Source organism: Salmo trutta, chromosome 10 (assembly GCF_901001165.1).
Source record: "Salmo trutta chromosome 10, fSalTru1.1, whole genome shotgun sequence".
NCBI classification, from domain to species: Eukaryota; Metazoa; Chordata; class Actinopteri; order Salmoniformes; family Salmonidae; genus Salmo; species Salmo trutta.
The window spans coordinates 15879236-15906358 of NC_042966.1; the positions used below are offsets into that span (position 1 = coordinate 15879236).

General features: G+C 42.9%; 2 protein-coding genes across 3 annotated transcripts; one reads left to right on the forward strand and one right to left on the reverse strand.

The window, feature by feature from the left end:
* Positions 1 to 1119: 1119 nt before the first annotated feature.
* LOC115201224 (guanine nucleotide-binding protein subunit alpha-13) lies at positions 1120 to 12291 on the reverse strand. The gene is made up of 6 exons (XM_029764665.1): positions 11987 to 12291; positions 11100 to 11326; positions 4034 to 4084; positions 3729 to 3929; positions 3461 to 3595; positions 1120 to 3228 (listed from the first exon to the last, which is right to left on the reverse strand). The coding sequence occupies exons 1-6, from the start codon at positions 12267 to 12269 to the stop codon at positions 2992 to 2994; spliced, it is 1134 nt and encodes a 377-aa protein (XP_029620525.1). The 5' UTR covers positions 12270 to 12291; the 3' UTR covers positions 1120 to 2991.
* LOC115201223 (regulator of G-protein signaling 9) lies at positions 12252 to 27123 on the forward strand. 2 transcript variants are annotated; one of them, XM_029764662.1, is made up of 17 exons: positions 12498 to 13452; positions 18527 to 18623; positions 20050 to 20100; positions 20317 to 20423; positions 20516 to 20567; positions 20691 to 20749; positions 20834 to 20910; positions 21004 to 21085; positions 22492 to 22554; positions 23045 to 23074; positions 23202 to 23263; positions 23457 to 23570; positions 23690 to 23805; positions 24117 to 24204; positions 25087 to 25225; positions 25390 to 25472; positions 26307 to 27123. In XM_029764662.1, exons 1-17 carry the CDS (start codon positions 13387 to 13389, stop codon positions 26482 to 26484), a joined length of 1464 nt encoding a protein of 487 aa, XP_029620522.1. In that variant the 5' UTR covers positions 12498 to 13386; the 3' UTR covers positions 26485 to 27123. The 2 variants fall into 2 exon arrangements, with proteins under 2 accessions (XP_029620523.1, XP_029620522.1); XM_029764663.1 differs by lacking the exons at positions 12498 to 13452; positions 18527 to 18623 and adding an exon at positions 12252 to 12316.

Consider the following 27123-nt stretch of genomic DNA (forward strand, 5'->3'; position numbering starts at 1 on the left):
CTCCACTACAGTGCCTAGTGAGTCTACACACCCTTTGGCCAGTTATCACATTTGGCGGTGCGTGGGTAAAATCACGGGGGAAGGCAAGCCAGGGAAAATAATGCATTTACATCTGTGTTGTGAAAATGGCATTGTTTGCTCTATAACCTGTTAGTTCATATGCCTTGACACTACAGGTTTGTTGCACCTTAATTGGGGAGGCCGGGCTTGTGGTAACGGCCGGAACGGAGTTAGTGGAATGGTATCAAATACATCAAACACATGGTTTCCATGTGTTTGATGTCGTTCCATTAGTTCCTTTCCAGCCATTATTATGAGCCGTCCTCCCCTCAGTAGCCTTGACACTGATATGCAATGCATTCGGAAAGTATTCAGACCCTTTGACTTTTTCTTACGTTACATCCGTATACTAAAACGGATTAAAAAAAAATTCCCCATCAATCTACACACCATATCCCATAATGACAAAGCGAAAACAGATTTTTATAAATTTTTGCAAAAACAGAAACACCGTATTTACATAAATATTCAAACCCTTTGCTATGAGACAGAATTGAGCACAGATGCATCCGGCTTCCATTGATCATCCTTGAGATGTTTCTACAACTTCATTGGAGTCCACCTGTGGTAAAATCAATTGATTGGACATGATTTGGAAAGGCACACACCTGTCTATATAAGGTCCCACTGTTGACAGTGCATGTCAGAGTAAAAAACAAGCCATGAGGTCGAATGGAATTGTCCATAGATCTCCAACATTTTTTAAACATTTTAGTCATTTAGCAGACGCTTTTATCCAGAGCGACTTACAGTAGTGAATGCATACATTTCATTTCATGCATTTTTTTTGTACTGGCCCCCCGTGGGAATCAAACCCACAACCCTGGCGTTGCACACACCATGCTGGCGTTGCAAACACCATGCTCTACCAACTGAGCCACAGGGAAGACAGGCTTGTTTCGAGGCACAGATCTGGGCAAGGTTACCCAAATACATTCTGCAGCATCGATGATCCCCAAACACACAGTGTTTTGAAGCATCCACACTGCGGAGGCTTCTGGTCCAGAACAAGAGAACCCATACTTTATAGTCTATGGCGTGAATGAACGACAAGTCACATTTCGTTAAAGAAATAGGTTTTATTTTAACGGTTAGAGTGGCATTATTAAACAAGGAAGAACGCTGATTGTTAGAAAAAGAAAACATGTCCATAGTCTGTTCAATGACAAGGCAAAGTGTGAAACAGCAAATCATCATCTGCCCATTTTTTAAACAGCCATTTACACATGAAAGTAAACCAAGTGTTTTATATTACAACTAAGGCGTCAGGTGTCAGTATGTACAAGGCCAGAGCCAGAGAGGGACAGTGGAAAGACAGATGCGCCATCTCCGTAGCCGGAGGGAAACTATGGCAGTTGATCCTTATACACTTACAGTGAAGGCACAGTGTGATTTAGCAGGAGAGAAACGTTCAAACGCTGATCTGGAGTCAGTCTCAAGCTGTCATTCAGCACTATAAAGGTGGCAGATTTTACAGTGTCAGCATACCTATACACATTAGGACAGTACACACACTATGGTCATCAACAACACAGGTTACAGTATAGACAGGAAAGAAACAAAAACATTTCAACTAGAATATAAATTGGGAGTCAGTCTGTACAACTATAAACATCAAACAGATGGCCAGAGAGGCTGTCTAACGCAATGCATGTCCCTTTACAAGGGCACCAATGGGAGGCGTTATAGAACGTTCATATAGGAATTAACATGCATGTATGGATCTACCTGAAGGTTATATAACATTTGCTCCCCAAATGAATGCAGCCCAGGGTCTGAGACACGCCCCTCTGCTCTTCTGGGTAGTATTCATTAGGGCACACCGTAGCATAATGTTTCAAAACATTATGCAATGAAAAAAAAAAAAGGCATTTCTTATTTGACAAGTACAGATAGTACCTCCCCGTTGCAGCCCGTTTCTTCCAATTCGTGCCTAGTGAATACATCCAAGAACAGGTTCTCACAGAAGACATTTAACGAAGAATCTAAAGCTTTAACCTGGAGTATCCAATATAGACAAGGGGTATTCAGATATTACCCTACGAGGTATGGAGTACTGCTGGTTCTGTTCTACCTGATAATTAATTGCACCCACCTGATGTCCCAGGTCTAAACCAGTCCCTGATTAGAGGGGGAAAATTGAAAAAAGCAATGAAAGTCCAGATTTGAATTTGAGGGGACTAGACAATAGACTACAGACACAATAATGACATTTATACAATGGTCTCCATAGAACCCTGAGATAACAATATTAGCTAACCGGCACGCCTGCCTGCTGCAAGTGTCTGTGTCCTTACAGCAGAATTACAAGATAACTACCAGGGAATAGGAAGGCAGACATTTAACTGTATACACACACACACACACACATTGGAATGTAGCTGATCAAGGACATGATTGATTAAATGATAGTTTACGCAAATACCTAAGGCTAAACAGGTATACACAGATAGCTCAGTACAGATGAACACATGTGCGTACTTGCACACACACAGTGATTAAGGGTTATTAAGATGTTGTATGAAGGCGTTATGATTTCTCCATCAGTTGGTCACACAGATCAGTGGACAGGAGAGGGGCTATGACAGCACGGTAGGCATCAGGGTAGACATCAAACTGACCCAGGGACAGAGCTTATTGTCCAGCATTCAATCATGTCCCTAGCCAAACTGACTTCAGAGCAGTCTATAGACCATCCACTCACCACAGGGCAGTAAAAACCAAATAAAAACATCTAAACAGAAGTGGCACGTCAAGGTCCTCCCCAAGGCATGGGTGTCCTCAACCAATTCCTCTTAAAGGCTGGTTTATTGCAGGTCCTCTTTTAAAGGTGAGAGGTCCTCAATCAGGTCCTCATTTAGGCAGGAGAATAAGTTCTCTCTGGGGTCCTCTCAGGCTAGTTTTGCTCAGGTCCTCTCTGGAGGTCATAGTTCACTGGAGCATCAGCTGTTTGAGGTTGTCATGGAGGATAGTATCCTTGACATCTCGGAACACCAGGCGGATGTTCTCTGTGTTGATGGCTGTGGTGAAGTGGTGGTAGAGGGGCTTCTGTGTCAAGTCTCTTCTCTTCTCCCGGAAACAGTCCACTAGGAACTTCTGGACGTCCGGCAGGCTGTGGTCCGGCCCCGTGTACTCTGGGAAGTATTTACTTAGCGAAACATTCAAGACCTGCCGAGAACAAGGATCAGACGAACATAACATGGAACGTCAGTACAATCAGAAGGTTGGTTTGGCCTCAAATTAGAAATATATTGATGTCAAGTATTGTATCTGAAAAGCTAAGAGCCCATTTTCTTCAGTGAGGACTCATGCGAGCAGGGTCCAATCTACTCAAGGCATCTCTAAGCGCACTGTCTTAGGTAAACGTGTTTGTGATTACGGGGAATGTGACTGTACGGACCTTCTCCTCCAGCAGGTCAGTCTTGTTGAGGAAGAGGATGATGGAGACTGAGAGGAAGACTCGGTTGTTGACAATCGTCTCAAAGATGTTCAACGACTCTCTCAGACGGTTGGTCTGCCTGTCTTCCATCAAGACCTAGAACACACAGGGGATAAAAAATGAAATAAATTAGGTAGTGTGTGTGTGTGTGAGAGAGAAACAGAGGGTGTGTGTGGTGAGCGTGTTCAGTGTGCGTGAGTGTCCACTGTGTGTGTGTGTGTGTGTGTACCTGGTCATACTCTGAAGAAGACACTAGGAACAGTATGGAGGTGACAGAGTCAAAACACTCAAACCACCGCCGTCTTTCCGAGCGCTGTCCTCCCACGTCCACCATCTTGAAGGGAATACTCTTGATCTCAAAGTCATACTCATGAATGCCCTTAGTGGGCTTACGGGCTAGCAGGACGTCATGCTGGGAAGGGATGTAGCTCTGGAGGAGAGAGAGGGATGAGTAGAAGACAGGAGAAGAGGATGGGGGTGTTAAGGAGGCAGAGTGATTTATGGAAGGAAAGAGGACAAGGGAGAGAAACTTACCGGCTCCCCCAGCTTCTCCACATTGTCCAAGAAATACTTAACCGACTCACCCTGAGAGAGAGGAGAGAAATGTGTTTTAGCTTCATTGCCAATCCTACTAATACTCAGATTATGTGCACACATCAGCCTAAAACTGCTGCATGTGGGTGAGTGAGTGTACTACAGTGGTAGGGCAACTAGATTCAGCCACGGGCCGATTTGTGTCGGGGGTCGGAACTCAATTATAATAATAGGAAAAACTACATTGACCGCAACTAAGCCTAAATATTGATTATGTTTGAAAATAACAATCAGGGACTTGTCCCGAAGCCACTCCTGCATTGTCTTGGATGTGTGCTTAGGGTCATTGTCCTGTTGGAAGGTGAACCTTCGCCCCCAGTCTGAGGTCCTGAGCGCTCTGGAGTAGGTTGTCATCAGGGATCTCTGTATTTTGATCTGTTCATCTTTCCCCTGATCCTGACTAGTCTCCCAGTCCCTGCCACTGAAAACATCCCCACAGTATGATGCTGCCAGCACCATGCTTCCCTGTAGGGATGGTACAAGGTTTCCTCCAGATGTGACACTTGGCATTCAGGCAAAAGAGTTCAATCTTGGTTTCATCAGACCAGAGAATCTTGTTTCTCATGGTCTGAGAGTCTTTAGGTGCCTTTTGGCAAACTCCAAGCGGGCTGTCATGTGCCTTTTACTGAAGAGTGGCTTCCATCTGGCCACTCTACCATAAAGGCCTGATTGGTGGAGTGCTGCAGAGATGGTTGTCCTTCTGGAAGTTTCTCCCATCTCCACAGAGGAACTCTAGAGCTTTGTCAGAGTGACCACCGGGTTCTTGGTCACCTCCCTGACCAAGGCCCTTTACCCCCGATTGCGCAGTTTGGCCAGACGGCCAGCTCTAGGAAGAGTCTTGGTGGTTCCAAACTTCTTTCATTTAAGAATGATGTTGGCCACTGTCTTCTTGAGGACCTTCTGTGCTGCAGACATTTTTTGGCGCCCTTCCCCAGATCTGTGCCTCGACACAATCCTGTCTTGGAGCTCTACGGACAATTCCTTCAACCTCATGGCTTGGTTTTTGCTCTGACATGCACTGTCAACTGTGGGACCTTATATAGACAGTTCTGTGCCTTTCTAAGTCCAATCAAGTTGTAGAAACATCAAGAATGATGTAAACAGGACACAACTTAGCTCAATTTCAAGTCTCATAGCAAAGGATCTGAATACTTAAGTAAATAAGGTATTGGGTTTTATGTTTCATACATTTGCACAAACTTCCAAAAACCTGTTTTCGCTATGTAATTATAGGGTAGTGTGTGTAGATTGATGAGAATAAATAAATAAATATTTAAATATATTTTAGAATAAGGCTACAAAATGTGGAAAAAGTCAAGGGGTCTGAATACTTTCCGAATGCACTGTACGTACAAACTCAGAATGAAATATGCTCACATAGGTCTATTTTTATTTGTGGGTAAACTTGGGAATAGATTGCCTCAATTAAACAAATGTGTAGCTGAATTCCTGGTAATTCCCCTTGTAGTGGAATGGCCGCAAGTTGCCAACCCCTGTAGTGCATCCATGTGAAGTCAGCATTCATGTGCCTGTACGTGTGTGTGATGTGTAACGGAGTGTGGGTGCGTTTTCCACCCTGTCCTCCTGGTCTGGGGTTGTTTCTCAGTAAGTGGGGCGTGCCCAAACACAAGCCTGCACAGCCAAGACTGGCTCACATTCCAGTCTGAGAGTGTGTGTTAGAGCATGTACTCACACTACCCCTGAAAGCTACAGAAGTGTAAATAAAAAAAACTATCCATTCTTGTGTCTTTGTGATGATTAGATCACAACCGTGTGTGTGTGTGTTTTACTGTACACATTCGATAACAACACTAAAACGCCTTTTATCTTTACAACTCACCTGGCCTGAAAAACCTGTCTGTGTCTGTCTGTGTGCAGTTGGCTAAGATTACAGACTATGTAGAGTTGATCAAAGAAGAGCTCAAGTGTCTGTCCATACAGGCAGAATACTTTTTAAAATGTAACTAGGCAAGTCAGTTGAGAACAAATTCTTATTTACAATGACGGCCTACACTATACACACACTGATAAACATACACACACTGATAAACATACACACACTGATAAACATACACACACTGATAAACATACACACAGGCCCTGTGCTACTGGAACCAGGATATCATTTGACAGATGGCCTCAGCTACAACCCAAAAGTGAAACCTAGGCATACGATTTGTTTCTGTAAAAGATCCTGCTTCCCTTCTTACTGTAAACACACACACACACACACACACACACACACACACACACACCAGGATTCCCGTTAGGAAAATGTGGCGCCGAACATTTGATCGGCAGCATTTTAATTTAATGGACATTTGATCAATTTAATGGACCCATATGCATTGGGTGCGTAACTTGATTTGGGCGTCCACCCACGGTTCTCAGAATGACAGAAATCACGTTTAGATTATAGCTAGGCCTATTCATCTTAACAGAACATGCAAGTCGAGGATGCAATGGCGTGTGTCCTTACCGATTTCTGATGCGCACTTTGAAGATGTTAGGAAAAGTAAATGTGGCAGTTATTCTGTGCCAACAACAAACAGCAAAATCACTAGCCACTATGTCAATCTATTATTGCCCATAGCAGAAAAGTTGACCTATTCTATTGGTCAGCTTGTCGTACTGTGCGAGAAAGAAATATCCAGATCCAAGTAGACTCTGGGACAGTTGTGGGACGATAGGTTGTATGAATTATGGATCTTTTTTTGAAGTTGCAATGAATCTGACGCAACAGACCAGAAAGTTTTGCTTAAAATGTTGATAAACTAGTATTTCTTCACATTATAAAGCGCAGCAATGTACACAAGGCGGCGCGCCCTAGGCAACGCGCCCTAGGCAACGCGCCCTAGGCAACGCGCAACGTGCAAATGTTGGTTCCATAATGCAATTAGCGGGAAAACACATGTCAAAAGCGCATTATACATGTCAGCTGTTTCATGTGACAGTGATGAAAATCAGTTAGAAATGTAGAAAGAGGGGAGATCTAAAGATGCAGAAATAAGCATGGGTTGCTAATATGACTAGGATTGTGGCTTTGGCAACTGGACAATGAAAGAAAGTTTATTTGAAAACAAATAGGACATGAGAGAAATAGGCTACTGGTTTCAATGGCATATGGAAGTCTTTATAAAATAATTGCCTCCACGTTTCTATGGTCGGGTTTTACTTTAAAGCAAGGTAAGACATGCCTCATAATATGACGTAAAACATTCAGGCTTCAAACAATTAAGTATACTGTATATTTCCAAAATGCATACTGCATCCAGCTCATTGCAAAGTGATGTGATGCACTGAAGCCTGCCTACATCCACTTGAATGGTGAATGGGAAGCACGCTTTTATTGCCAGTTGAACAAAAAAAAGAGATGGTTTTTAGCGCTTTTAAAATCGTGGCTATCAAAACTTAACATACAATTGGATTTAGAATTGTTACATAATGATTGAGCTTATAAAATCCCGTTTCACTCCAACAGCCAACGAATGAGCTGTTTGAGAAGCTGTAGCAGCAGCAGCAGGGGCTCTCACGCTGTCCTGACAGATTTCCGCTCATAGCCTCTATAAGCAGTGCACTACAAAAATTAACCTATAGACCGATAAGCATGACCAGTCAAATGCATTTCCATCGACTGGTATTTCAATCAATTAATAGGTTAAAACACATTATTTAGCAATGGGATTTTTTTTTCTTTCCCGAACAATTGGCTGGCGGCAGTTTTATTTATTAGATTTTCATTTATTAAAAAAATTGGCCAAAAGCCGGCTATTACCGGCTGACGTAAACCCTGACACACACCCACACACAGAGTTATAAACACAAATTGTTACATCTCAGACTGACTTCCCGGCTGTCGATGCCCCCTTGTGTGATCGTAATGCCCCATAAAAAATAAAAAATCCATCAGAACATTTAGCTTAAAATGTTAAAATATTAGGCTATTTCTTCACATTATGAGCGCAGGAATGCGCAAAACGGCAGTAGGCTATAAGCGTGAATGTTCCAAAATGCAATTGGCGGGAAAACACTACTCTGCAATCTCCAAAGCGCACCGCAATTGCGAGCGGTATCATATGACAGAGATGAAAATATCCTTTAGAAATTTAGAAAGGTCTAAAAATGCAACAACTAGCTTGGGTTTTTAATATGAGTAGGATTGTGTCTGTGGCTGTCATTGTGTGTCAATGAAACCAGAAATACTATAATAACTCTTAGCAAAAAATTATCTTTAATTTACAATCTTTAGAAACTATGAGAATAGAAAGGTTCAGAACTTTTGTGAAACTTCACAGCACAGTTGAAATATATATATGGCAAACAAATCAAAACTGGATGATGTTCAGAAATAGATGGGAGGGGTTGAAAGTAGCTGGATGGGACTAAAAGCAAATAAAAAATAACTATTGTAAAATTGATATAGTATGAATAAGATGGAAGTAGAAGCCTAAGTGTTGTTTACTCCATCTTATTAGGGGAGGCCCTTAGCAAGATGGCGCCGACAGATAGGGCAGCTCTGCTTCTAGCTGCTAAGCAACTTTACAACCATTTCGCTACACCCGCAATAACATCTGCTAAATGTGAATGTGACCAATAAAATTTGATTTGGTAGGGTTAGGGGAAAACAATATAAATAAAAAAAGAAATATATTACCAGTCAAAAGTTGACACACCTACTCATTCAAGGGCTTTTCTTTATTTTTTACTCTTATTCTACATTGTAGAATAATAGTGAAGACATCAAAAATATGAAATAACACACATACGGAATCATGTAGTAATGTAGTAACCAAAATATATTTTATATTTGAGATTCTTCAAAGTAGCCACCCTTTGCATTGATGACAGCTTGGCACACTCTTGGCATTCTCTCAACCAGCTTCATGAGGTAGTCACCTGGAATGCATTTCAATTAACAGGTCTGCCTTGTTAAATGTGGGAATTCTTTCCTTCTTAATGCGTTTGAGACAATCCGTTGTGTTGTGACAAGGTATGGGTGGTATACAAAAAATAGCCCTATTTGGTAAAAGACCAAGTCCATATTATGGCAAGAACAGCTCAAATAAGCAAAGAGAAACGACAGTCCATCCTTACTTTAAGGCATGAAGGTCAGTCAATGCGGAAAATTTCAAGAACTTTTAAAGTTTCTTCAAATGCAGTCGCAAAAACCATCAAGCGCAATGATGAAACTGGCTCTCATGAGGACCGCCACAGGAAAGGAAGACCCAGAGTTAGGGCGGCAGGTAGCCTAGTGGTTAGAGCCGAAAGGTTGCTAGATCGAAACCCAGAGCTGACAAGGTAAACATCCGTCGTTCTGCCCCTGAACAAGGCAGTTAACCCACTGTTCCCCGGTAGGTCGTCATTGTAAATAAAGGTGAGTGATGGGGTGCTCCTGGAAGTGGGTTATGAGAGCCTCTGCTGCAGAGGATTAGTTATTTAGAGTTAACTGCACCTCAGAAGCTGCCCAAATAAAAGCTTCAGAGTTCAAGAAACAGACACCAACAACTGTTCAGAGGAGACTGCGTGAATCAGGCCTTCATGGTCAAATTGCTGCAAAGAAACCACTACTAATGGACACCAATAATAAGAAGAAACTTGCTTGGGCCAAGAAACATGAGCAATGGAAACACACAGTCCAAATATGAGATTTTTGGTTCCAACCGCAGTGTCTTTGTGAGAGCAGAGTAGGTGAACGGATGATCTCCGCATGTGTGCTTCCCAGCGTGAAGCATGGAGGAGGTGGTGTGATGGTACTTTGCTGGTAACACTATCAGTGATTTATTTAGAATTCAAGGCACACTTAACCAGCATGGCTACCACAGCATTCTGCAGCAATATGCCATCCCATCTGGTTTACGCTTAGTGGGACTATCATTTGTTTTTCAACAGGACAATGACCCAAAACACACCTCCAGGCTGTGTAAGGGCTATTTGACCAAGGAGAGTGTTGGAGTGCTGCATCAGATTACCTGGCCTCCACAATCACCCGACCTTAACCTAATTGAGATGGTTTGGGATGAGTTGGACGGCAGAGTGAATGAAAAGCTGCCAACAAGTGCTCAGTAATGTGGGGATGGCCTTGCCCCTAAAATCAAGACATTTCAGGCCTGACACTGACTTATATAGCCCCTTGGCATCATGTAAACCTGGTTGTCACTGCTGTATTGCTGCTATGTCACTTTTATGTCAGTGGTAGTGTTGAATGCAGCCGGTACAGGGCTGAGTGTGTGTTCTGCCTGTAAGCAGACCAGCATTCCATCACAAATCATACTCTCTCTCACCAACAAACATCTCACCAATACTCAAGTATTTTTCCATCTATAGCTTGTTCTCCATTTTATGGTGAACCAACCTGTGCTATTTGGGTTGCTAATTTCATTCGTTCTGACATTTCTTAATTTCTTTCTTTTTACTTTTTGGATTATGTGTACATTGCTTGTATTGCTAGTTATTACTGCACTGTTGGAGCGAGAAACACAAGCATTTCACCGCACCTGTGATAACATCTGCAAATCTGTGTACGCAAACTTTGACAGAATGTTATCAGCATTTATTTCCAACTAATTTTCTCATGGCTCTTCCTTGTTCCTCTGCAGCAGACAGAGTGAGCATTACATCGAACACAATAAAAACAAAAAAAAATCGCAGTATTGATTCGCAATACACAGAATCATGATAAAACCTCAATACATATCACAGCAGTACCTAAGTATCTTGATAATATTGTATCGTGAGGTCCCTAGCAATTCCCAGCCCTAGTGTGTGTGTTAGGAAAGACCAGGTGTCAAGAGAGGAGAGCTGAGGTCTGCACAGCTAACAGACTGATGCACGTGCAGCTTGAGCATCCGACACACACACCAACCTCACAAACATGCAGAGAGAGACAAGGGAGGAAGCAGCAGCAAGTCTCTGGTCTCTACTCAGTTTCACTTTCACTTCACCTCAGCCAGTCTGCAGAGGCCTGATGAATCTGTGTGTGTATCTGTGCATGCATGTGTGTACTGACCAGCTGGAACTCCCTGCGTCTGTCGTAGGCGTGTTGTATGGCAACGTCAGCCCACAGGGCCTGGATGGAGGGCAGATACTTGAGGAACACGCTCGTCTCCACCTGGCCGTGCACTATCATCGAAGATCGTGTGTCAAATGACATCACATTGTCTCCGTGCACCTGGTTGTCAGAGGAGCCCCAGGGAATCTGAAGCTTCTCCCGTGCATCCACCAACACACGCACACCTGAAGGGGAGAGATAGGGTTTAGAGTTAAACACACACACACACACACACACACACACACACACACACACACACACACACACGGGGGTCTGTGGCCCACAACCCTATCTGACAAGTATCAGAAGGCAACAAGGCTGATTTAAAAGAAGTCTGAATATTCGAGGATATAAACCACAGTTAAATCGTTTGGTCACTCTGGAGGCAAGTTACACCACTGTTCAAAACGAAACTGAAAAAAACCCTCAAAGAATAACGTTAGAGGTGTTGAATTTTAGAGCTGGCAGCAGGAAGTCATATTTTCTAAAGAGGCGTCCTAATGCCTTTCTTGCGAAATTATTTGTGTATATCTGATTTAGTTAGCTAGTTATAACATAACATGGCAATTTTACATTAGAAACGGCGATACTCCCACACTAGTCGATAGTCATCAACACGGGCGTTCCTCCACTAAACGGGGAATTTGTATTTCTGCAGCTAAACCCTTACAGTAGCTAGCTAATCTGCTGCTAACTTCGGATAGCAGCTCCATTTATAAACATAATGGAAACCTTGTCAAAAACTTTTCACCACTCAAGTTACAGTCGGGCCCGAAAGACGAACGTTAAGAATGTTAATGTAGCTTTCTTTAAGATATAGTCCCGTAGACTTTCTCCCTAGTTACCTTTGATAACATTGCTGTAAATGATTGCCCGGAACTCTTCTCGAGCTTGCTGGTCGAAGTCCTGCCCGTGGATAATCCTCATCTGTTTGAGGAAAGTGGACTTGCCGCTCTCGCCCGCGCCCAGTAGAAGTATCTTCACTAGTCGTTTCACGTAGGTTTTGTCCCGGGAAATACTTTTGTCAATCGCCTTAGATTTCCTCAGCTGTTCCACCTCGGTGTTGGTAAGCAGGCAAGCGGGGAAGCAGTGGTTTAGCACGGATCGGGTCGGCAGGAAGTCCGCCATGTTTCAACCAACTTCATCGATACACGGGAGAGAGTTTGCGCGTTCATGTGAGGATCGCGGAAACGCTACTGCCTACTCTGCGCCATAAAAATATCATGATTTCTATGTAAATACACACTGGCTGCGTTTACACAGGCAGCCCAATTCTGATCTTTTACCCAATTATTGTAGAAAGAGCTGATCTGATTGAACAAAATACCAATACGTGGAAAAATATCAGGGGTGTATTCATTACGCAGATTCTGTTGCAAAACGTTTAGTAACGGAAGCAAACGGAACGAAACGGGGAGGGACCTACTTGAAATTATTGCAAATGTTTGGATTAATGATTACACCACTAAATTGGGCTGCCTGTGTTAATGTTCACACACACACACACACACACACACACACACACACACACACACACACACGCACACACACACACACACACACACACACACAAGACCAAGCCTTTGGGCAAGCCCCTATCTCGTATATAACCAGAAAGTGTGCTTTGAATGACAGTACAGTCTACAAATCTAGCATATAATGCCTTTCTTGCAAAGCAAAATTAATACATTAATCTCATCACTTAACCATGTGATTTTTCTTTTCATTTTGCCCTGATAAAACTTTTTTACATTCTCATTTAGACACCATTTTTGACCAAAGGTGACCAAATTAAACAAAATAGCTGTTCCTAAAATTATAACATTGAAATACCTTATTATTCACATCACATCAAAGCCCTAATTTAACAGAACAATTCAACACTGCCAAATTACAATCATGACTTGATCACGAATCATTTAGGCTCTGAGATGTATGATCCAATGTCCCCACCTGGTGGTCACACTACACAGTTGCATAAATACAGAGCATATCGGTTACCTTACTTCATATAGCAGGCTATGGCAGACAGACAGGTGGTTCACTGGTGGGAATATAGAACCGTGCCCTGATTGGCTAAGACGATCTCCCTCTCCATCCCTATCGATGCATGCTGGTCATTGTATTGATAACCTGCTCGCTTATTCCTTCTAGCGTCTTCCCTTTGGCTGGATAAATATTCGGCTACATTCATTAAGAGTGTAGCCGTTATCATAGTGAATAATAGGGTAGGAAGGCAGACAACATGACCATCAGAAACGTACGGGATCATGGACAGAGGTTCCGACCTAGGATGGCATGTCTCAAAAAGGTATGTAGGTTAGCCCTATCAGAGATCGTTATGCTACAGGGCAGATGCAGACATCTAGGCTACAGTGTGTTGCTATATTTAGTTATCAAAATATATATCGACTATTCGTTCATCACACGCTGGGCAGTGGAGTGTGATGTGTTGTATTATTATCCGGTTTGTCGACCCAATTCACCTATTTGATAATAATACATCATGATAAAAAAAAAATCATAGCATGGCATTTTCTCCTACAGTAGCCATTTTTAAAACTCAGCTGTTATGGATTTGTTGCCACATATCATAAAACATCATTCCCAGGAAAGCCTGTCTATATTTACAGTTAACCAGCTAGTCATGTTTAGTCGTTTCACAGGTGTTAATAAGCGTGTGAGAGAGCTAGCCTATGCAGTAAAATGAGACCACCTCTTCTCAATGTGCAAAATGTAAATCCATTACTTTCGTGAACGGCATTTCACAAACTTGTGCTGTAGCTTTGGCTTTGATTGACACTGTGTTCTCTCTACCATTGGATTGCTACTCAGTGATGAGGTCATTGAGTGCGTGATCAGTATTATCTGATCTATTATTGTGTGATTAGTATTAGCACCTCCAGCAGCCAGCAGATAATCCAACCCATTTGTACTAACTGTACTGGACAGGACAAACTCTTGTTGCATTCCCAGCTGGGACCATGCTTGTTGTGCCAGCTTCTGTTACCAACAGGGTACTAAAACTGGGTTCTCTGTGTAACTTAAAGGGGAACTGCACCTGCTGATTTGGCCTCCTTTTTTGGCTTGCTCCTCAGGAAATGCTGGCGGCCATGACATAAATCAAACATGAGGTTACTTGGGGATGTGGGTGTTTCTTGGGTGTGTCCTTGCAACCAGCAAATCAAACAAAATTGTATTAGACGCATACACATATTTAGTAGATGTTATTGCGGGTTTAGCGAAATGCTTGTGTTCCTAGCTGTGGAGTAATATCTAACAATACACAACAATACACAGAAATCTAAAAGTAAAATAATGGAATTAAGAAATATAGATACAGTTGAAGTCGGAAGTTTACATACACTTAGATTGGAGTCATTAAAACTCTGGTTCATCCTTGGAAGCAATTTCCAAATGCCTGAAGGTACCACATTCATCTGTACAAACAATAGTATGCAAGTATAAACACCATGGGACTATTAGGGACTATTCAACACCATGGGACTATTATTCTGACATTTCACATTATTAAAATAAAGTGGTAATCCTAACTGACCTAAGACAGGGAATTAAATGTCAGGAATTGTGAAAAACTGAGTTTAAATGTATTTGGCTAAGGTGTACAGTGGGGGAAAAAAAGTATTTGATCCCCTGCTGATTTTGTACGTTTGGCCACTTACAAAGAAATTATCAGTCTATAATTTTAATGGTAGGTTTATTTGAACAGTGAGAGACAGAATAACAACAAAAAAATCCAGAAAAATGCGTGTCAAAAATGTTATAAAATGATTTGTATTTTAATGAGGGAAATAAGTATTTGACCCCTCTGCAAAACATGACTTAGTACTTGGTGGCAAAACCCTTGTTGGCAATCACAGAGGTTAGACGTTTCTTGTAGTTGGCCATCAGGTTTGCACACATCTCAGGAGGGATTTTGTCCCACTCCTCTTTGCAGATCTTCTCCAAGTCATTAAGGTTTCGAGGCTGACGTTTGGCAACTCGAACCTTCAGCTCCCTCCATAGATTTTCAATGGGATTAAGGTCTGGAGACTGGCTAGGCCACTCCAGGACCTTAATGTGCTTCTTCTTGAGCCACTCCTTTGTTGCCTTGGCCGTGTGTTTTGGGTCATTGTCATGCTGGAATACCCATCCACGACCCATTTTCAATGCCCTGGCTGAGGGAAGGATGTTCTCACCCAAGATTTGACGGTACATGGCCCCGTCCATCGTCCCTTTGATGCGGTGAAGGTGTCCTGTCCCCTTAGCAGAAAAAACCCCCCAAAGCACAATGTTTCCACCTCCATGTTTGACGGTGGAGATGGTGTTCTTGGGGTCATAGGCAGCATTCCTCCTCTTCCAAACACGGCGAGTTGAGTTGATGCCAAAGAGCTCCATTTTGGTCTCATCTGACCACAACACTTTCACCAGTTGTCCTCTGAATCATTCAGATGTTCATTGGCAAACTTCAGACAGGCATGTATATGTGCTTTCTTGAGCAGGGGGACCTTGCGGGCGCTGCAGGATTTCAGTCCTTCACGGCGTAGTGTGTTACCAATTGTTTTCTTGGTGACTATAGTCCCAGCTGCCTTGAGATCATTGACAAGATCCTCCCGTGTAGTTCTGGGCTGATTCCTCACCATTCTCATGATCATTGCAACCCCACGAGGTGAGATCTTGCATGGAGCCCCAGGCCGAGGGATATTGACAGTTATTTTGTGTTTCTTCCATTTGCGAATAATCGCACCAAATGTTGTCACCTTCTCACCAAGCTGCTTGGCGATGGTCTTGCAGCCCATTCCAGCCTTGTGTAGGTCTACAATCTTGTCCCTGACATCCTTGGAGAGCTCTTTGGTCTTGGCCATGGTGGAGAGTTTGGAATCTGATTGATTGATTGCTTCTGTGGACAGGTGTCTTTTTTACAGGTAACAAGCTGCGGTTAGGAGCACTCCCTTTAAGAGTGTGCTCCTAATCTCAGCTCGTTACCTGTATAAAAGACACCTGGGAGCCAGAAATCTTTCTGATTGAGAGGGGGTCAAATACTTATTTCCCTCATTAAAATGCAAATCAATTTATACAATTTTTGACATGCATTTTTCTGGATATTTTTGTTGTTATTCTGTCTCTCACTGTTCAAATAAACCTACCATTAAAGTTATAGACTGAGCCTTTCTTTATCTGTGGGCAAACTTACAAAATCAACAGGGGATCAAATACTTTTTCCCCCCACTGTATGTTAACCTCCGACTTCAACTGTATATTAGGTCGAGCAGTGTCGGAGTCCAGAGTTCAATTAAGTGATAATGCCCGAGAAGCCGGTGTTTGGAGGATATATTGGCACGGGTGTTAGACCCGAGACGAAGTTGAGGGCCGGCAAACCTTTTTGGTTACTACATGATTCCATATGTGTTATTTCCATATGTTATTTCCATATGTGTTATTTCATAGTTTTGATGTAAAAATAAAGAAAAACCCTTGAATGAGTAGGTGTGTACAAACTTTTGACTGATACTGAATGTATGTATGTATGTATGTATGTATGTATGCATGTATGTATGTATGTATGTATGTATGTATGTATGTATGTATGTATGTATGTATGTATGTATGTATGTATGCATATATGTATGTATGTATGTATGTATGCATATATGTGATGGGATATACAGCCATTATGGACAGTATGTGGATAGAATATGTCGTATATCTGAAGAATACATAGGATAGAATAGTATATGCAGCAATAGTTGAATAGGATGGCCTTGAGTAGAATACAGTATACATATGAAATGGGTAAAACAATATGTAAACTATATTAAAGTGACCAGTGTTCCATGTCTATGTACATAGGGCAGCAGCCTCTACGGTGAAGGGTTGAATAGCTGGGTGGTAGCCGGCTAGTGACAGTGACTAAGTTCAGGGCAGGGTACTGGGGGGAGGCTGGCTAGTGATGGCTATTTAATAGTCTGATGGCCTTGTGATAGAAGCTGTTTTTCTGTCTTGGTCCCAGCTTTGATGCACCTGTACTGACCTCGCCTTCTAGATGGTAGCGGGGTGAACAGGCCGTGGCTCGGGTGGCTGAGGTCCTTAATGATCTTCTTGGCCTTCCTGTGACACCGGGTGCTGTAGATGTCCTGGAGGGCAGGCAGTGTGCCCCAGGTGATGGGCAGACCGTACCACCCTATGGAGAGCAATGCGGTGCAGTTGCCGTACCAGGTCGGTGATACAGCCCGACAGGATGCTCCAAATGGTGCATCTGTAAAAGTTTGTAAGGGTCTTTATTTCTTCACCCTCCTGAGGTTGAAGAGGCACTGTTGTCTTCTTCACCACTTGTTCTGTGTTGGTGTAGGATTTCAGATTGTCAGTGATGTGGATGCAGAAACTTGAAGCTTTTCACCTTCTCCACTGTGGCCCTGTCGATGTGGATGGGGGCGTGCTCCCTCTGCTGTCTACTGAAGTCCATGATCAGCTCCTTCGTTTTGTTGACGTTGAGGTAGAGGTTATTTTCCTGGCACCACTCCACCAGGGCCTTCACCTCTGTCTTGTCGTTGTTGGTAATCCGGCCTACCACTGTTGTATTGTCTGCAAACCTGATGATTGAGTTGGAGGTATGTGTGGCCACACGGTCATGGGTGAACAGGGAGTACAGGAGGGGGCTGAGCACGCACCCTTGTGGGGTCCCTGTGTTGAGGATTAGCGTAGTGGAGGTATTGTTGCCTACCTTGAACACCTGGGGGCGATCCGTCAGGAAGTCCAGGATCTGATTTGCCAAAGGGAGGGTGGGGGAGGGCCTTGTAGCCAGGATATGTGGTTTCCAGTTTGCACAAAGTCCAGTGTAGTTCCTTTTAAGAGACACACCCATCTGTCAGAACCTTTCCCGCAACTGTTTCCCTACTCAATCACTACAAACGAACCTCCTGATTAATACAATTAGTGGGGTGGTTAAACTGTGTATTGTTCTGTATTTTGATGTAAGTGGTACGGAATCTGATTCCACCTACATGTGCTCCCTCCATCAATATTCCCGGAAGCCGTCATAAGGTGTATCATCCAGTGCGTGAAGCCCTGACCTGCCTTCCTTTTGGGCAATTATGTGTGAAACACATCTCACTGTCCTAGAAATGCCTCAGACATGATGAAAATGAGACCGGATTCCCCCAGGGTGAAATGTCCCTTTAATAGTAATAGTTCTATTTAAAAGTAATAGGATTCTATAGATGTAATTCTATGCATATGGATCTGACCTGTCTCATTATCATAGTATCCTGTTGACTTCCTGTCCTATTGTCATGGTAACCTGTTGTCTTGACAACGCGTTGTCTCAGTGACCCACCTCTGTAGTGGTGAATGTTGTCTTTATGACCTGTTTTCCTGTTGTCTGCGAGGTGGAGTCTGTGATGCTGGAGATGCAGGATCCAAAGACTGGAGTCAAGTCACAACCCCAGAGACTGGTTATCACTACTATACCTCACGCTATCACAGGTAAACACACACAAAGAAGTAAACAGAAAAAGACTGTCAGATAGTGGCTGCCATAGCTTAGGTAACTCCTACAGACCCCGGGACCTTTTTTCCCAAGTCTTGAGCTCAAGATTATATCGCCTTGACAACCTCTGGTCGAGAAGGAGAGAGAGAGGGGGACATAGGGAGACAGGGAGGGAGTGAGAGTAGGAGGAAGAGCAGTAAGGAGAGAAAGATGAGAGAGAGAATGAAGGAGAGAGAGTGTCACAACTTCCGCCGAAGTTGGTGCCTCTCCTTGTTCGGGCGGCGTTCGGCGGTTGTCGTCACCGGCCTTCTAGCTGCCACCGATCCACGTTTCTTTGTCCATTTGTTATGTCTTGATTGTTCACACCTGGTTCCCATTTCGTTATGATTACTTCCCTATTTAAACCCTCTGGTTATCATGATGTTTTGTGCGTTATTATTTTACTGTTGGTCGTGTTAGTTGTGTTTGTCGTTATTGTTTTATCTCTGCGTGGATTTTGACTGATGAGCTTTTTCTAGAGTAAATCCGTATATTTTACTCAGTTAGGTGTCCTACGATTGACTCTGTTTCTCATCTCCACTACACTGACACTGACAGAGAGATGGCTAAAGAACCTACTGCATACTCTTGAGTTTTAACGATACAACTTCAGCTTTGTCCGTTTCTGATAAAATCATCCTTGATTAGACACTGTAACAGCATGTAGTCTGGGATTGGTAAAAATATAGAATAGCGTAGCATAACATAGATTATACAACGGGTGGGCCGGGACTATCTCTTGGAAGAATGAAAATAATGTTTTTAATGAAAATGCTGTATGTCAGTCATTATTTGAATATGTTGTTAACCTGTTGTATAAAAGTGATAATGGCCTCGCAGCCGGTGTTTGGAGGATATATTGGCACGGTTTGCCAGTGCTCGACTTCGTCTTGGGCCTAACACCCATGCCAATATATCCTCCAAAAAGCGGCTTCGAGGGCATTATCACTTTAATAAATAACTTACTGGAATAACTTCCAGTATCCCTATAGAGAAATTTAGTTGGCAAAAGAAAAGCTGTCTCCTCCTCTCCTCTCATATTGACTGTCTCAGCAGTTGTTTCTCTGAGGCAGGTGTCTGGCATTTATATATCGCCCCTCTCTCTTCTCCACTGCCTCTTTTGATTTCAGAGTTACTGCAACGATGTGCACTGAGAGTCGGGAAGCAAGTTCAGGGAGTGAATACATTTAATAAATGAAACAAACACGTAACACCGACAGCGCACTGACATGAAACAAATACAGATACAATGACAACTGGGGAAGCAGACTGGTGACCTAGAGGCCCGGAGAGGGAGCACACGTGACAGTTACATCAATGAGTCTGATGTCATACATGTGATGTCATATCTCTATAATAGCTGTTTGTTGTAACCTTCTCCAGGTGAGGACATTGTGGCATGGCTAACCAACTGCTACAGTATAGAGGCAGAAGGTAAAAGAGCTTTCTTCTCACACGCACGCACGCACGCGCGCACTCACACACACACACACACACACACACACACACACACACACACACACACACACACACACACACACACACACACACACACACACACACACACACACACACAGAGCTGTCTAGTATTATGGTTCCTGAACACCCACTCCTTTTCTCTTCTTCTTCCCCCTCTCTCTGTCTGTGTAGAGGCGTGGGCTCTGGGCACCATGTTGGTGGCGTTTGGGTACATCTACCCCCTCCAGGATCATAAGCGACTAGTCATCAAACCAGACGCGTCTCTCTACCGCTTTCAGGTAACAATGACAACACCTCATGAATCTTAAGCTTAACCAACCCCTTACGCCGAAGGCTTTGCCAAACCTCTGTGCTTTTTGTCTTTTCTCAGACACCATACTTCTGGCCAGCCCAGCAGTGGCCTGTAGAGGACACAGACTATGGTGAGAGGCACACAAAACAAGACAAACAGAGTTAAAGTTTTCTTTATTGTTAGGTCATCTACATTGTGGACAAATAAGTTGAAGTAAAAAAAAAATCAAATGGAAGTCATGTTTATTTCTCAGCAATATACCTGGCTAAGAGAAACATCCGCAAGAAAGGAACACTGGAGCTGTATGAACAGGTGAGAGACATTCACACGTGAATGCCGGCACACACATCTGTCTAATGTGGAAGTGGTAACACACGTCTGTCTGTTGTCTTTCAGGTGCAGTATAACAGCCTTCACAAGTGGATGAACCATAAGTGGGACTTCATTGTGATGCAGGCTAAAGAACAGTACAGGTTAGTCTGGCAGAAATAGACTACACTGTCATACATTCATCCACAGACAGTGTACTTGGAACATTGGACTGTTTTGTGTGTGTCTGTGCACAGGGCGGGGAAGGAGAGGAAAAAGCCGGATCGCGTGGTGTTTGACTGCCAAGAGAGAGCCTACTGGGTGGTACACAGACCTCCGGTGAGACACACACACTAGTGATGTGTGGGTTGACTCATAACCCAATGTCTCCGCGTTTATATCTGCGGGTTTAGGGTCGTGAAATATTGTGTGGATTAAGTGCGGGAGGGTGGCGGGCAGGTTGAATAAAGAGAAAACAATGCTTTAAAATGCCATAAATATATCATTATTTTGCAATTCATATCTATAGGCTACATTGAGGTTTTTCTTTAATGATTTTTTTATCTGACGTTAGAGTGTAAGCCTAAGCTTTAGGTCCTAACTTTAGTGCACCAAATACACGCCAATTACCAAATGCTTTTGGGAACTTGGGCAGAATAAGTTAACGTTGATCCACTGAGGCAAAAAGGACAATATCGGAGTTTAATTCAGTAAGAAAAAAGCTTTGAAATGGAGAGCTGAAAATAAAGAGAAGGGAAGGCCAGTACAGTAGCCTAATGTTTACGAAAGATGTTATGGGTGATGATTGTGAGGTGCTATACAAATTCGACAGTCACAAGACGGGGCACGTCAAGGGAAATGTGGTGTTCAGATGGGTTAAATGGAATAGTAACTGAAATCTGGACACTGACTGTAACCTCTCTCGTAGCCTAATGTAATATTAACTACTGCAGAATTAAGCACTTCTTGCAGTAAAATGATACACCAAATGTACATTTTGACTCGGGAACAGGAGTGGAGAAATATGATTTATGCTTTCAGCATCTTGAGAGAATGTGAATGCGCGATAGGGACCGTCTGTAAAGGTGCTATCTTTATCAGTGTCATAAAAGCTGATAGTATTTCAACCACATAAAATATGCATCCAAGCCGAAGTTGTTTTAATTCCCTTAAAACCAGTCAAACTGATGTTGTTTGGTCCCCAAAATATTGTTGAGCATTTTCTCCCGGGTCCCTTAATGTCTTTGCAATGCAAGAGAAGCAGAGATGAAAGAGAGAACTTTAAAGATCGATTTGAAGTATTAATTCTATCGATGTATGCCATTTTCTGATGAGCAAGGGTTATTTAGTCTTCTAGGGCAACAAGTAATGACAGAAGAAAAGCTGCATGTGTTTAATTACATACAAGGTCACTATGGGGTGATAACTTGAACCTGCGTTACACATAGACAGATATATTATCAGAAACACTTTTCCTGTACTGTGACTGCTGACAGGTGAATATATCTCCAGGTGAGATGATGTGTGTCTCTGCAGGGACGAGCTCTGGCCTTTCACGACTGGACAGACAGGCTACTAACGAAGCATCATGGGTAGAGAGTGATGCATCCTGGGCAGTCTCATGGGGGGGCAGTGGGGTTGGGGGCCAAGCTTATTCCTCTGTCTGATATCAATCACAAACCAAAACATGAAAATATCGAATCATACCGTGCACATTACTTAATGTTTTGTCTGTCTGTCTGTAGCCAGGGACCGTCAGTGCAATGGACTACGGACTTGAACGCATGGTAGACCCCAACACAGAGGAGGTAACAGGTTAGTCCCACTGTTTGTGTGTGTGTGTGTGTGTGTATGGATTAGCCTGCTCATGTGGGGGTATATTGTAGCCACAGTATCATTGTCTGTGTAACCTAGCAAGGGCAAGGCTGTATTCAATCTGCTTATATTTGATAAGAGGATTTCTACCTTGGTAATCTGACACTAAATACAGGTACATACCCCTCTTCCTGCCCCCCCCCCTCCACCATTACCCTAGTCTCTGTTAACCAATCACATCACACCTGTTCCCTCTGTTAGCCAATCACATCACATATTTAGTTTTATTTCTGTTTGAATTCATCAATATTATTTCCCCCCCTCTCTTTTTCTGTCTGCAGGTTTTCTTCAATGCCTCTCTTACAGTCGTAACTTTGAAGAATACTTCTACACACACAGACAGACGCGCACAATAAATGCAAAGTTTACTGCAGCTGTCCATTCTGCTGTTATATATTACCAAATCATTGTTTTATTTCCCAGAAACAAACTTCAGACTTCTTCAGAAGAATTGTGAGAAACAACTTTTAATATCCTAAAATAATTAGCCTATAAAATGTATTTAAATGTACATATGAACAGTTCCTCCTTCCCTTTCGTCTGTGTTGATGAATATTCCTTTTTCCCCTGTTTCCTGTAGATGATTTTTACGCAGCAGTCCATCATGAGGCCGAGGGTCAAGTCGTCTGTGTCTATCGGAGCGTATGTCACTATAGTTTAGATTTCACCACGTTTGACAATCCATCACACCTAGTGTAAAAAGCTGAAATCATATACTATCACCATATGATTAATGGTGAAAACATTTCCATCACTAAGGTGCTAAAAAGCATCATTCTCCATTCTCTCCAACATAGTAGTTGTTGTTTTCGTGTTTGTTTTCTCTTTTCTCCAGTCTTGTGAAGTACTCTGTCACCTATAATAAGCACGACCCTTTCCTAGCCCCCTGTCTCCCTAGCAACCCCTGGGTAACTGATGATGTCACCTACTGGTTGCTCAACATGGCGAAGTGAGTCTGATCCCTAACTGTTCAGCTTACTAGTCCTGTCCTACCTGTTGTTGTAGAATGTATTATTTGAACTGATATCAAAACGTGGACATTCATATGTGTGTGTGTGTGTGTGTCAGTGTGGAAATTCCTACTAAGATGCGTGTGGAGAGGTGGACCTTCAGTTTTGGGGAGCTGCTCTCTGACCCTCGAGGCAGAGATGACTTCAGACTCTTCCTCAAGAAGGAGTTCAGCGGTATGTCGCTACAGCATTACGACAACATTGGGAAAACATTGCAACAATGGTGTTATGATATTATGTCTTCGTCCATATCTTGAAAAATGTATTCTTATCTCAACGAGACTAACATGGTTAAATAAAAAAAACGATAAAAAATGTTTTACATGATTATAGGCAGGCATGTACCAGTCCCATTTTACACCCAACAGTCTGGGTCTTTTCAAGGTGCCTCTGCTTGTTCTTTTAGGGATTGACATTATAAAACTAAAGTGTGACTGACTGGATGGTTGATTGATTAGTTAATGGATTGATTGATTGATTGACAGGTGAGAACCTGGCGTTCTGGGAGGCATGTGAGGATCTGAAGTGGGGAACAGCCGCTACCATGAACGACAAGGCCCAGCAGGTCTACAAGTAAGACAACCACAACCCCACACACAGTTGGGACTGAACTGTTACCACCTCTGTGTTTGGGTCTACCATATGTAGTCCATTGCACTGACGGTCCCTGGCTACGGACAGACAAAACATTAAGTAATGTGCATGGTATGATTTGATATGATTTGAGGTCATGTTGTTTTGGTTTGTGATTGGTATCAGACAGAGGAATAAGCTAGGCCCCCAACCCCACTGCCCCCCATGAGAGTACCCGGGATGCATCACAATCTACCCAGGATGCTTCGTTAGTAGCCTGTCTGTCCAGTCGGAGTGAAAGGCCAGAGCTCCTCCCTGCAGAGACACACATCATCTCACCCAGAGATATATTCACCTGTCAGCAGTCACAGTACAGGAATAGTGTTTTTGATAATATATCTGTCTATGTGTAACGCAAGTTCAAGTACAAGTTTTTTCGCCCCATAGGTTTAGTTTGCAGACAGGATCAACATACAACACAGTAGTGTTGTAGTACTCGAGACTGTTCTTGAGTCAGGTCTCGAGACCACATATCGAGTGTCTCGGTCTTGTCTCCGTGTCGGATACATTTGGACTCGGTCTTGACTCGGTCTCGGACAGTGAGGACTCGTAATTTCTTCCCGAGACCAGCGGAGTAAAAAACTTAGCAGTTTCCATTCAGTCAGCGCATAAAACCACTTCGCCAGTCCAAATATACAGTATATACTCCTTTTTAGAGACATTAATACAGTATCTTAACAGTCTTTATATCTATTATAGACATGTTTGCTCAGTGGCGAACCTATAGGCCTTCAGTGTGTGACAGGTTCGTGATTCTGAAAGGACAGCAACCGTAATACCAGCACACACACACACACACACATTAACCATGTCTCTGGTTAGGACTTTCTTGACGCGTGGCGCCCCCCGGTGGATCAACATTGATGGGAAGACCATGGAGGTGACAGTCAAAGGGTTGAAACACCCTCACAGATACGTACTGGATGCAGCTCAGACACACATCTTCATGCTGATGAAGAAGGTCAGTTTCACCACACTAATAATACAGGCCCTCTGTCTGCTGTAACTGGAAAATCATACACAATGGCTGCCATTATGTAACATTCCCGACTAACTTATTTTGGAGTAAAACTTTCAATACTCGTTCAGGAGGTATCTAAGTGTGTGTGTGTGTGTGTGTTATAGGACTCTTTCGGGCGGTACCTGAAGTCTCCAGTGTTTAAGGACACTCAGAAGAGGGCCATCTGTCCTGACCAACACATGTTCAGGTCAGTGCTGTGTGTGTGTGAGAGTGTGGTCAGTACAGTGGAACATGTGGTCTGCACTGTTGTGACTACTGTAAAACTTCAATTAAACGCTGAGTCTCAAATGGCCGCCTGTCCTTTTTAATAGCCGGGCAATGGCACACATTTACGTCATTTCAGCAAATAAACGCCTGTTTCAAATGAATTGTTTGAGGTTTCCATGAATTACCATGAATTGTTTATGAGGCTTAATGTTTCATTTGTTACATTCAATAATTCAGTAATGACAATTATGTAAACATCTGTTTTTATTGCCAGTAAGAAACTGCTAGCCATTGGCTGCTAACAGCTGAGATCTGCTAGCTAACTGGAAAGCACAAAAACAGTCAACAACTTTGGGATTCCTTACCCAAGAAATTGGCCGATCACCCTCTAGTGGCGAAAAGTAACAACTGTCGAAAATGCACAGTCAAAGATGGGAATAATTATTCTGTCAAGGAAAAGTTCTTATTTTTTATTTGAGGCATACTAAGACAAAATAAATGTGACACAGTGTGTAAAGGATAACACATTAGTGCAGGAAATGAAGAAATTGATTAAAATGCTGGAATTAAACAATTACATTTGCAAATGAGCAAAAACTGTGTGCATTAAGGAAATAGATGCCTGACTCAAATAGAAGACTGCTTCTAGGCACCTGTTGCAAATAAACTCACAGGCTATTAACTTAAGTTTTATGGTATCTCCCTCAACACCTCTTTCCCCTCTCTCTCAAATATATAATTAGTGTGTAATTGTAAGGACATGTATAACTCTCTCTCCCCCTCCTCAACTCTTTTCCCCCCATCCCTTTTCCAGTGTGTCCCAGTTGGAGGCCAATGCGAGGAAGCGTCGACCCAGCATCAGTCCCATCATCGTCCGCCAGCTGGAGCAGGAGGAGAGAGCCAGGATGGCCACCAGTGGCCCTGTGGACATCACACAGGTCATGAGCAAACTCAGCAACAAGGGCAAGGAGGTGCCCCCGTCCAAGAAATAGACCATAGACACACTCACATGCATAGACATGAATACACACACTTCTATAAGCACAAGCACACACACACACACAGGATACACACCAGCTGAAAGCTAAGCAATGTAGTTGCTACCTTTACATATAGTTTGGAGTACAGCATAGTTGACCAATAGTGAGCATTTGAAATTAAATGCACTATTTTTAATTTCTATTAACTGTGTGCTGCCATGGCCAGTGTAACATACATACATCAGACAAAACAGCTAGAAGAGCAGTTATGTCTATCAGTCTAACTGTCATTAGAAAGCAATGCTACCACAGACACAAGGGTTTAAAACCATTAAATGTTTAAGTTATTAAGTGGTTTAGTCTTGATGGTATGCTTTACTCACTGAACAGTATCACCTGTCTCACCTGTATCTAATTTTCTCTCACCTGTCTTTCAGTCATCAGCATGTTCTACCTATAGGGACATATCTGTGTCGTTCCACCAATAGAGTGCCTTTTATGTCCCTCATACATTATGTGTGTATATTTTGATAAAACATTCAATTTAACAGTTGGATATTTTTACGCGCCACGTGCCTCAGCACTCGGCAGTCCCGTTCTATGAGCTTGTGTGGCCTACCACTTCGCGGCTTAGCCGTTGTTGCTCCTAGA

Coding starts and splice junctions, on each gene's coding strand:
- LOC115201223 (XM_029764662.1), top strand. CDS start 13,387: ATGACCATCAGAAACGTACGGGATCATGGACAGAGGTTCCGACCTAGG. Junction 21,086..22,491: donor GGGTGGTACACAGACCTCCG/GTGAGACACACA, acceptor GTCTGTCTGTAG/CCAGGGACCGTCAGTGCAAT. Junction 25,226..25,389: donor TCTTCATGCTGATGAAGAAG/GTCAGTTTCACC, acceptor TGTGTGTTATAG/GACTCTTTCGGGCGGTACCT.
- LOC115201224 (XM_029764665.1), bottom strand. CDS start 12,269: ATGGCGGACTTCCTGCCGACCCGATCCGTGCTAAACCACTGCTTCCCC. Junction 11,327..11,986: donor TTACAGCAATGTTATCAAAG/GTAACTAGGGAG, acceptor TCTCCCCTTCAG/GTGTGCGTGTGTTGGTGGAT. Junction 3,930..4,033: donor TGGAGAAGCTGGGGGAGCCG/GTAAGTTTCTCT, acceptor TCTCTCCTCCAG/AGCTACATCCCTTCCCAGCA.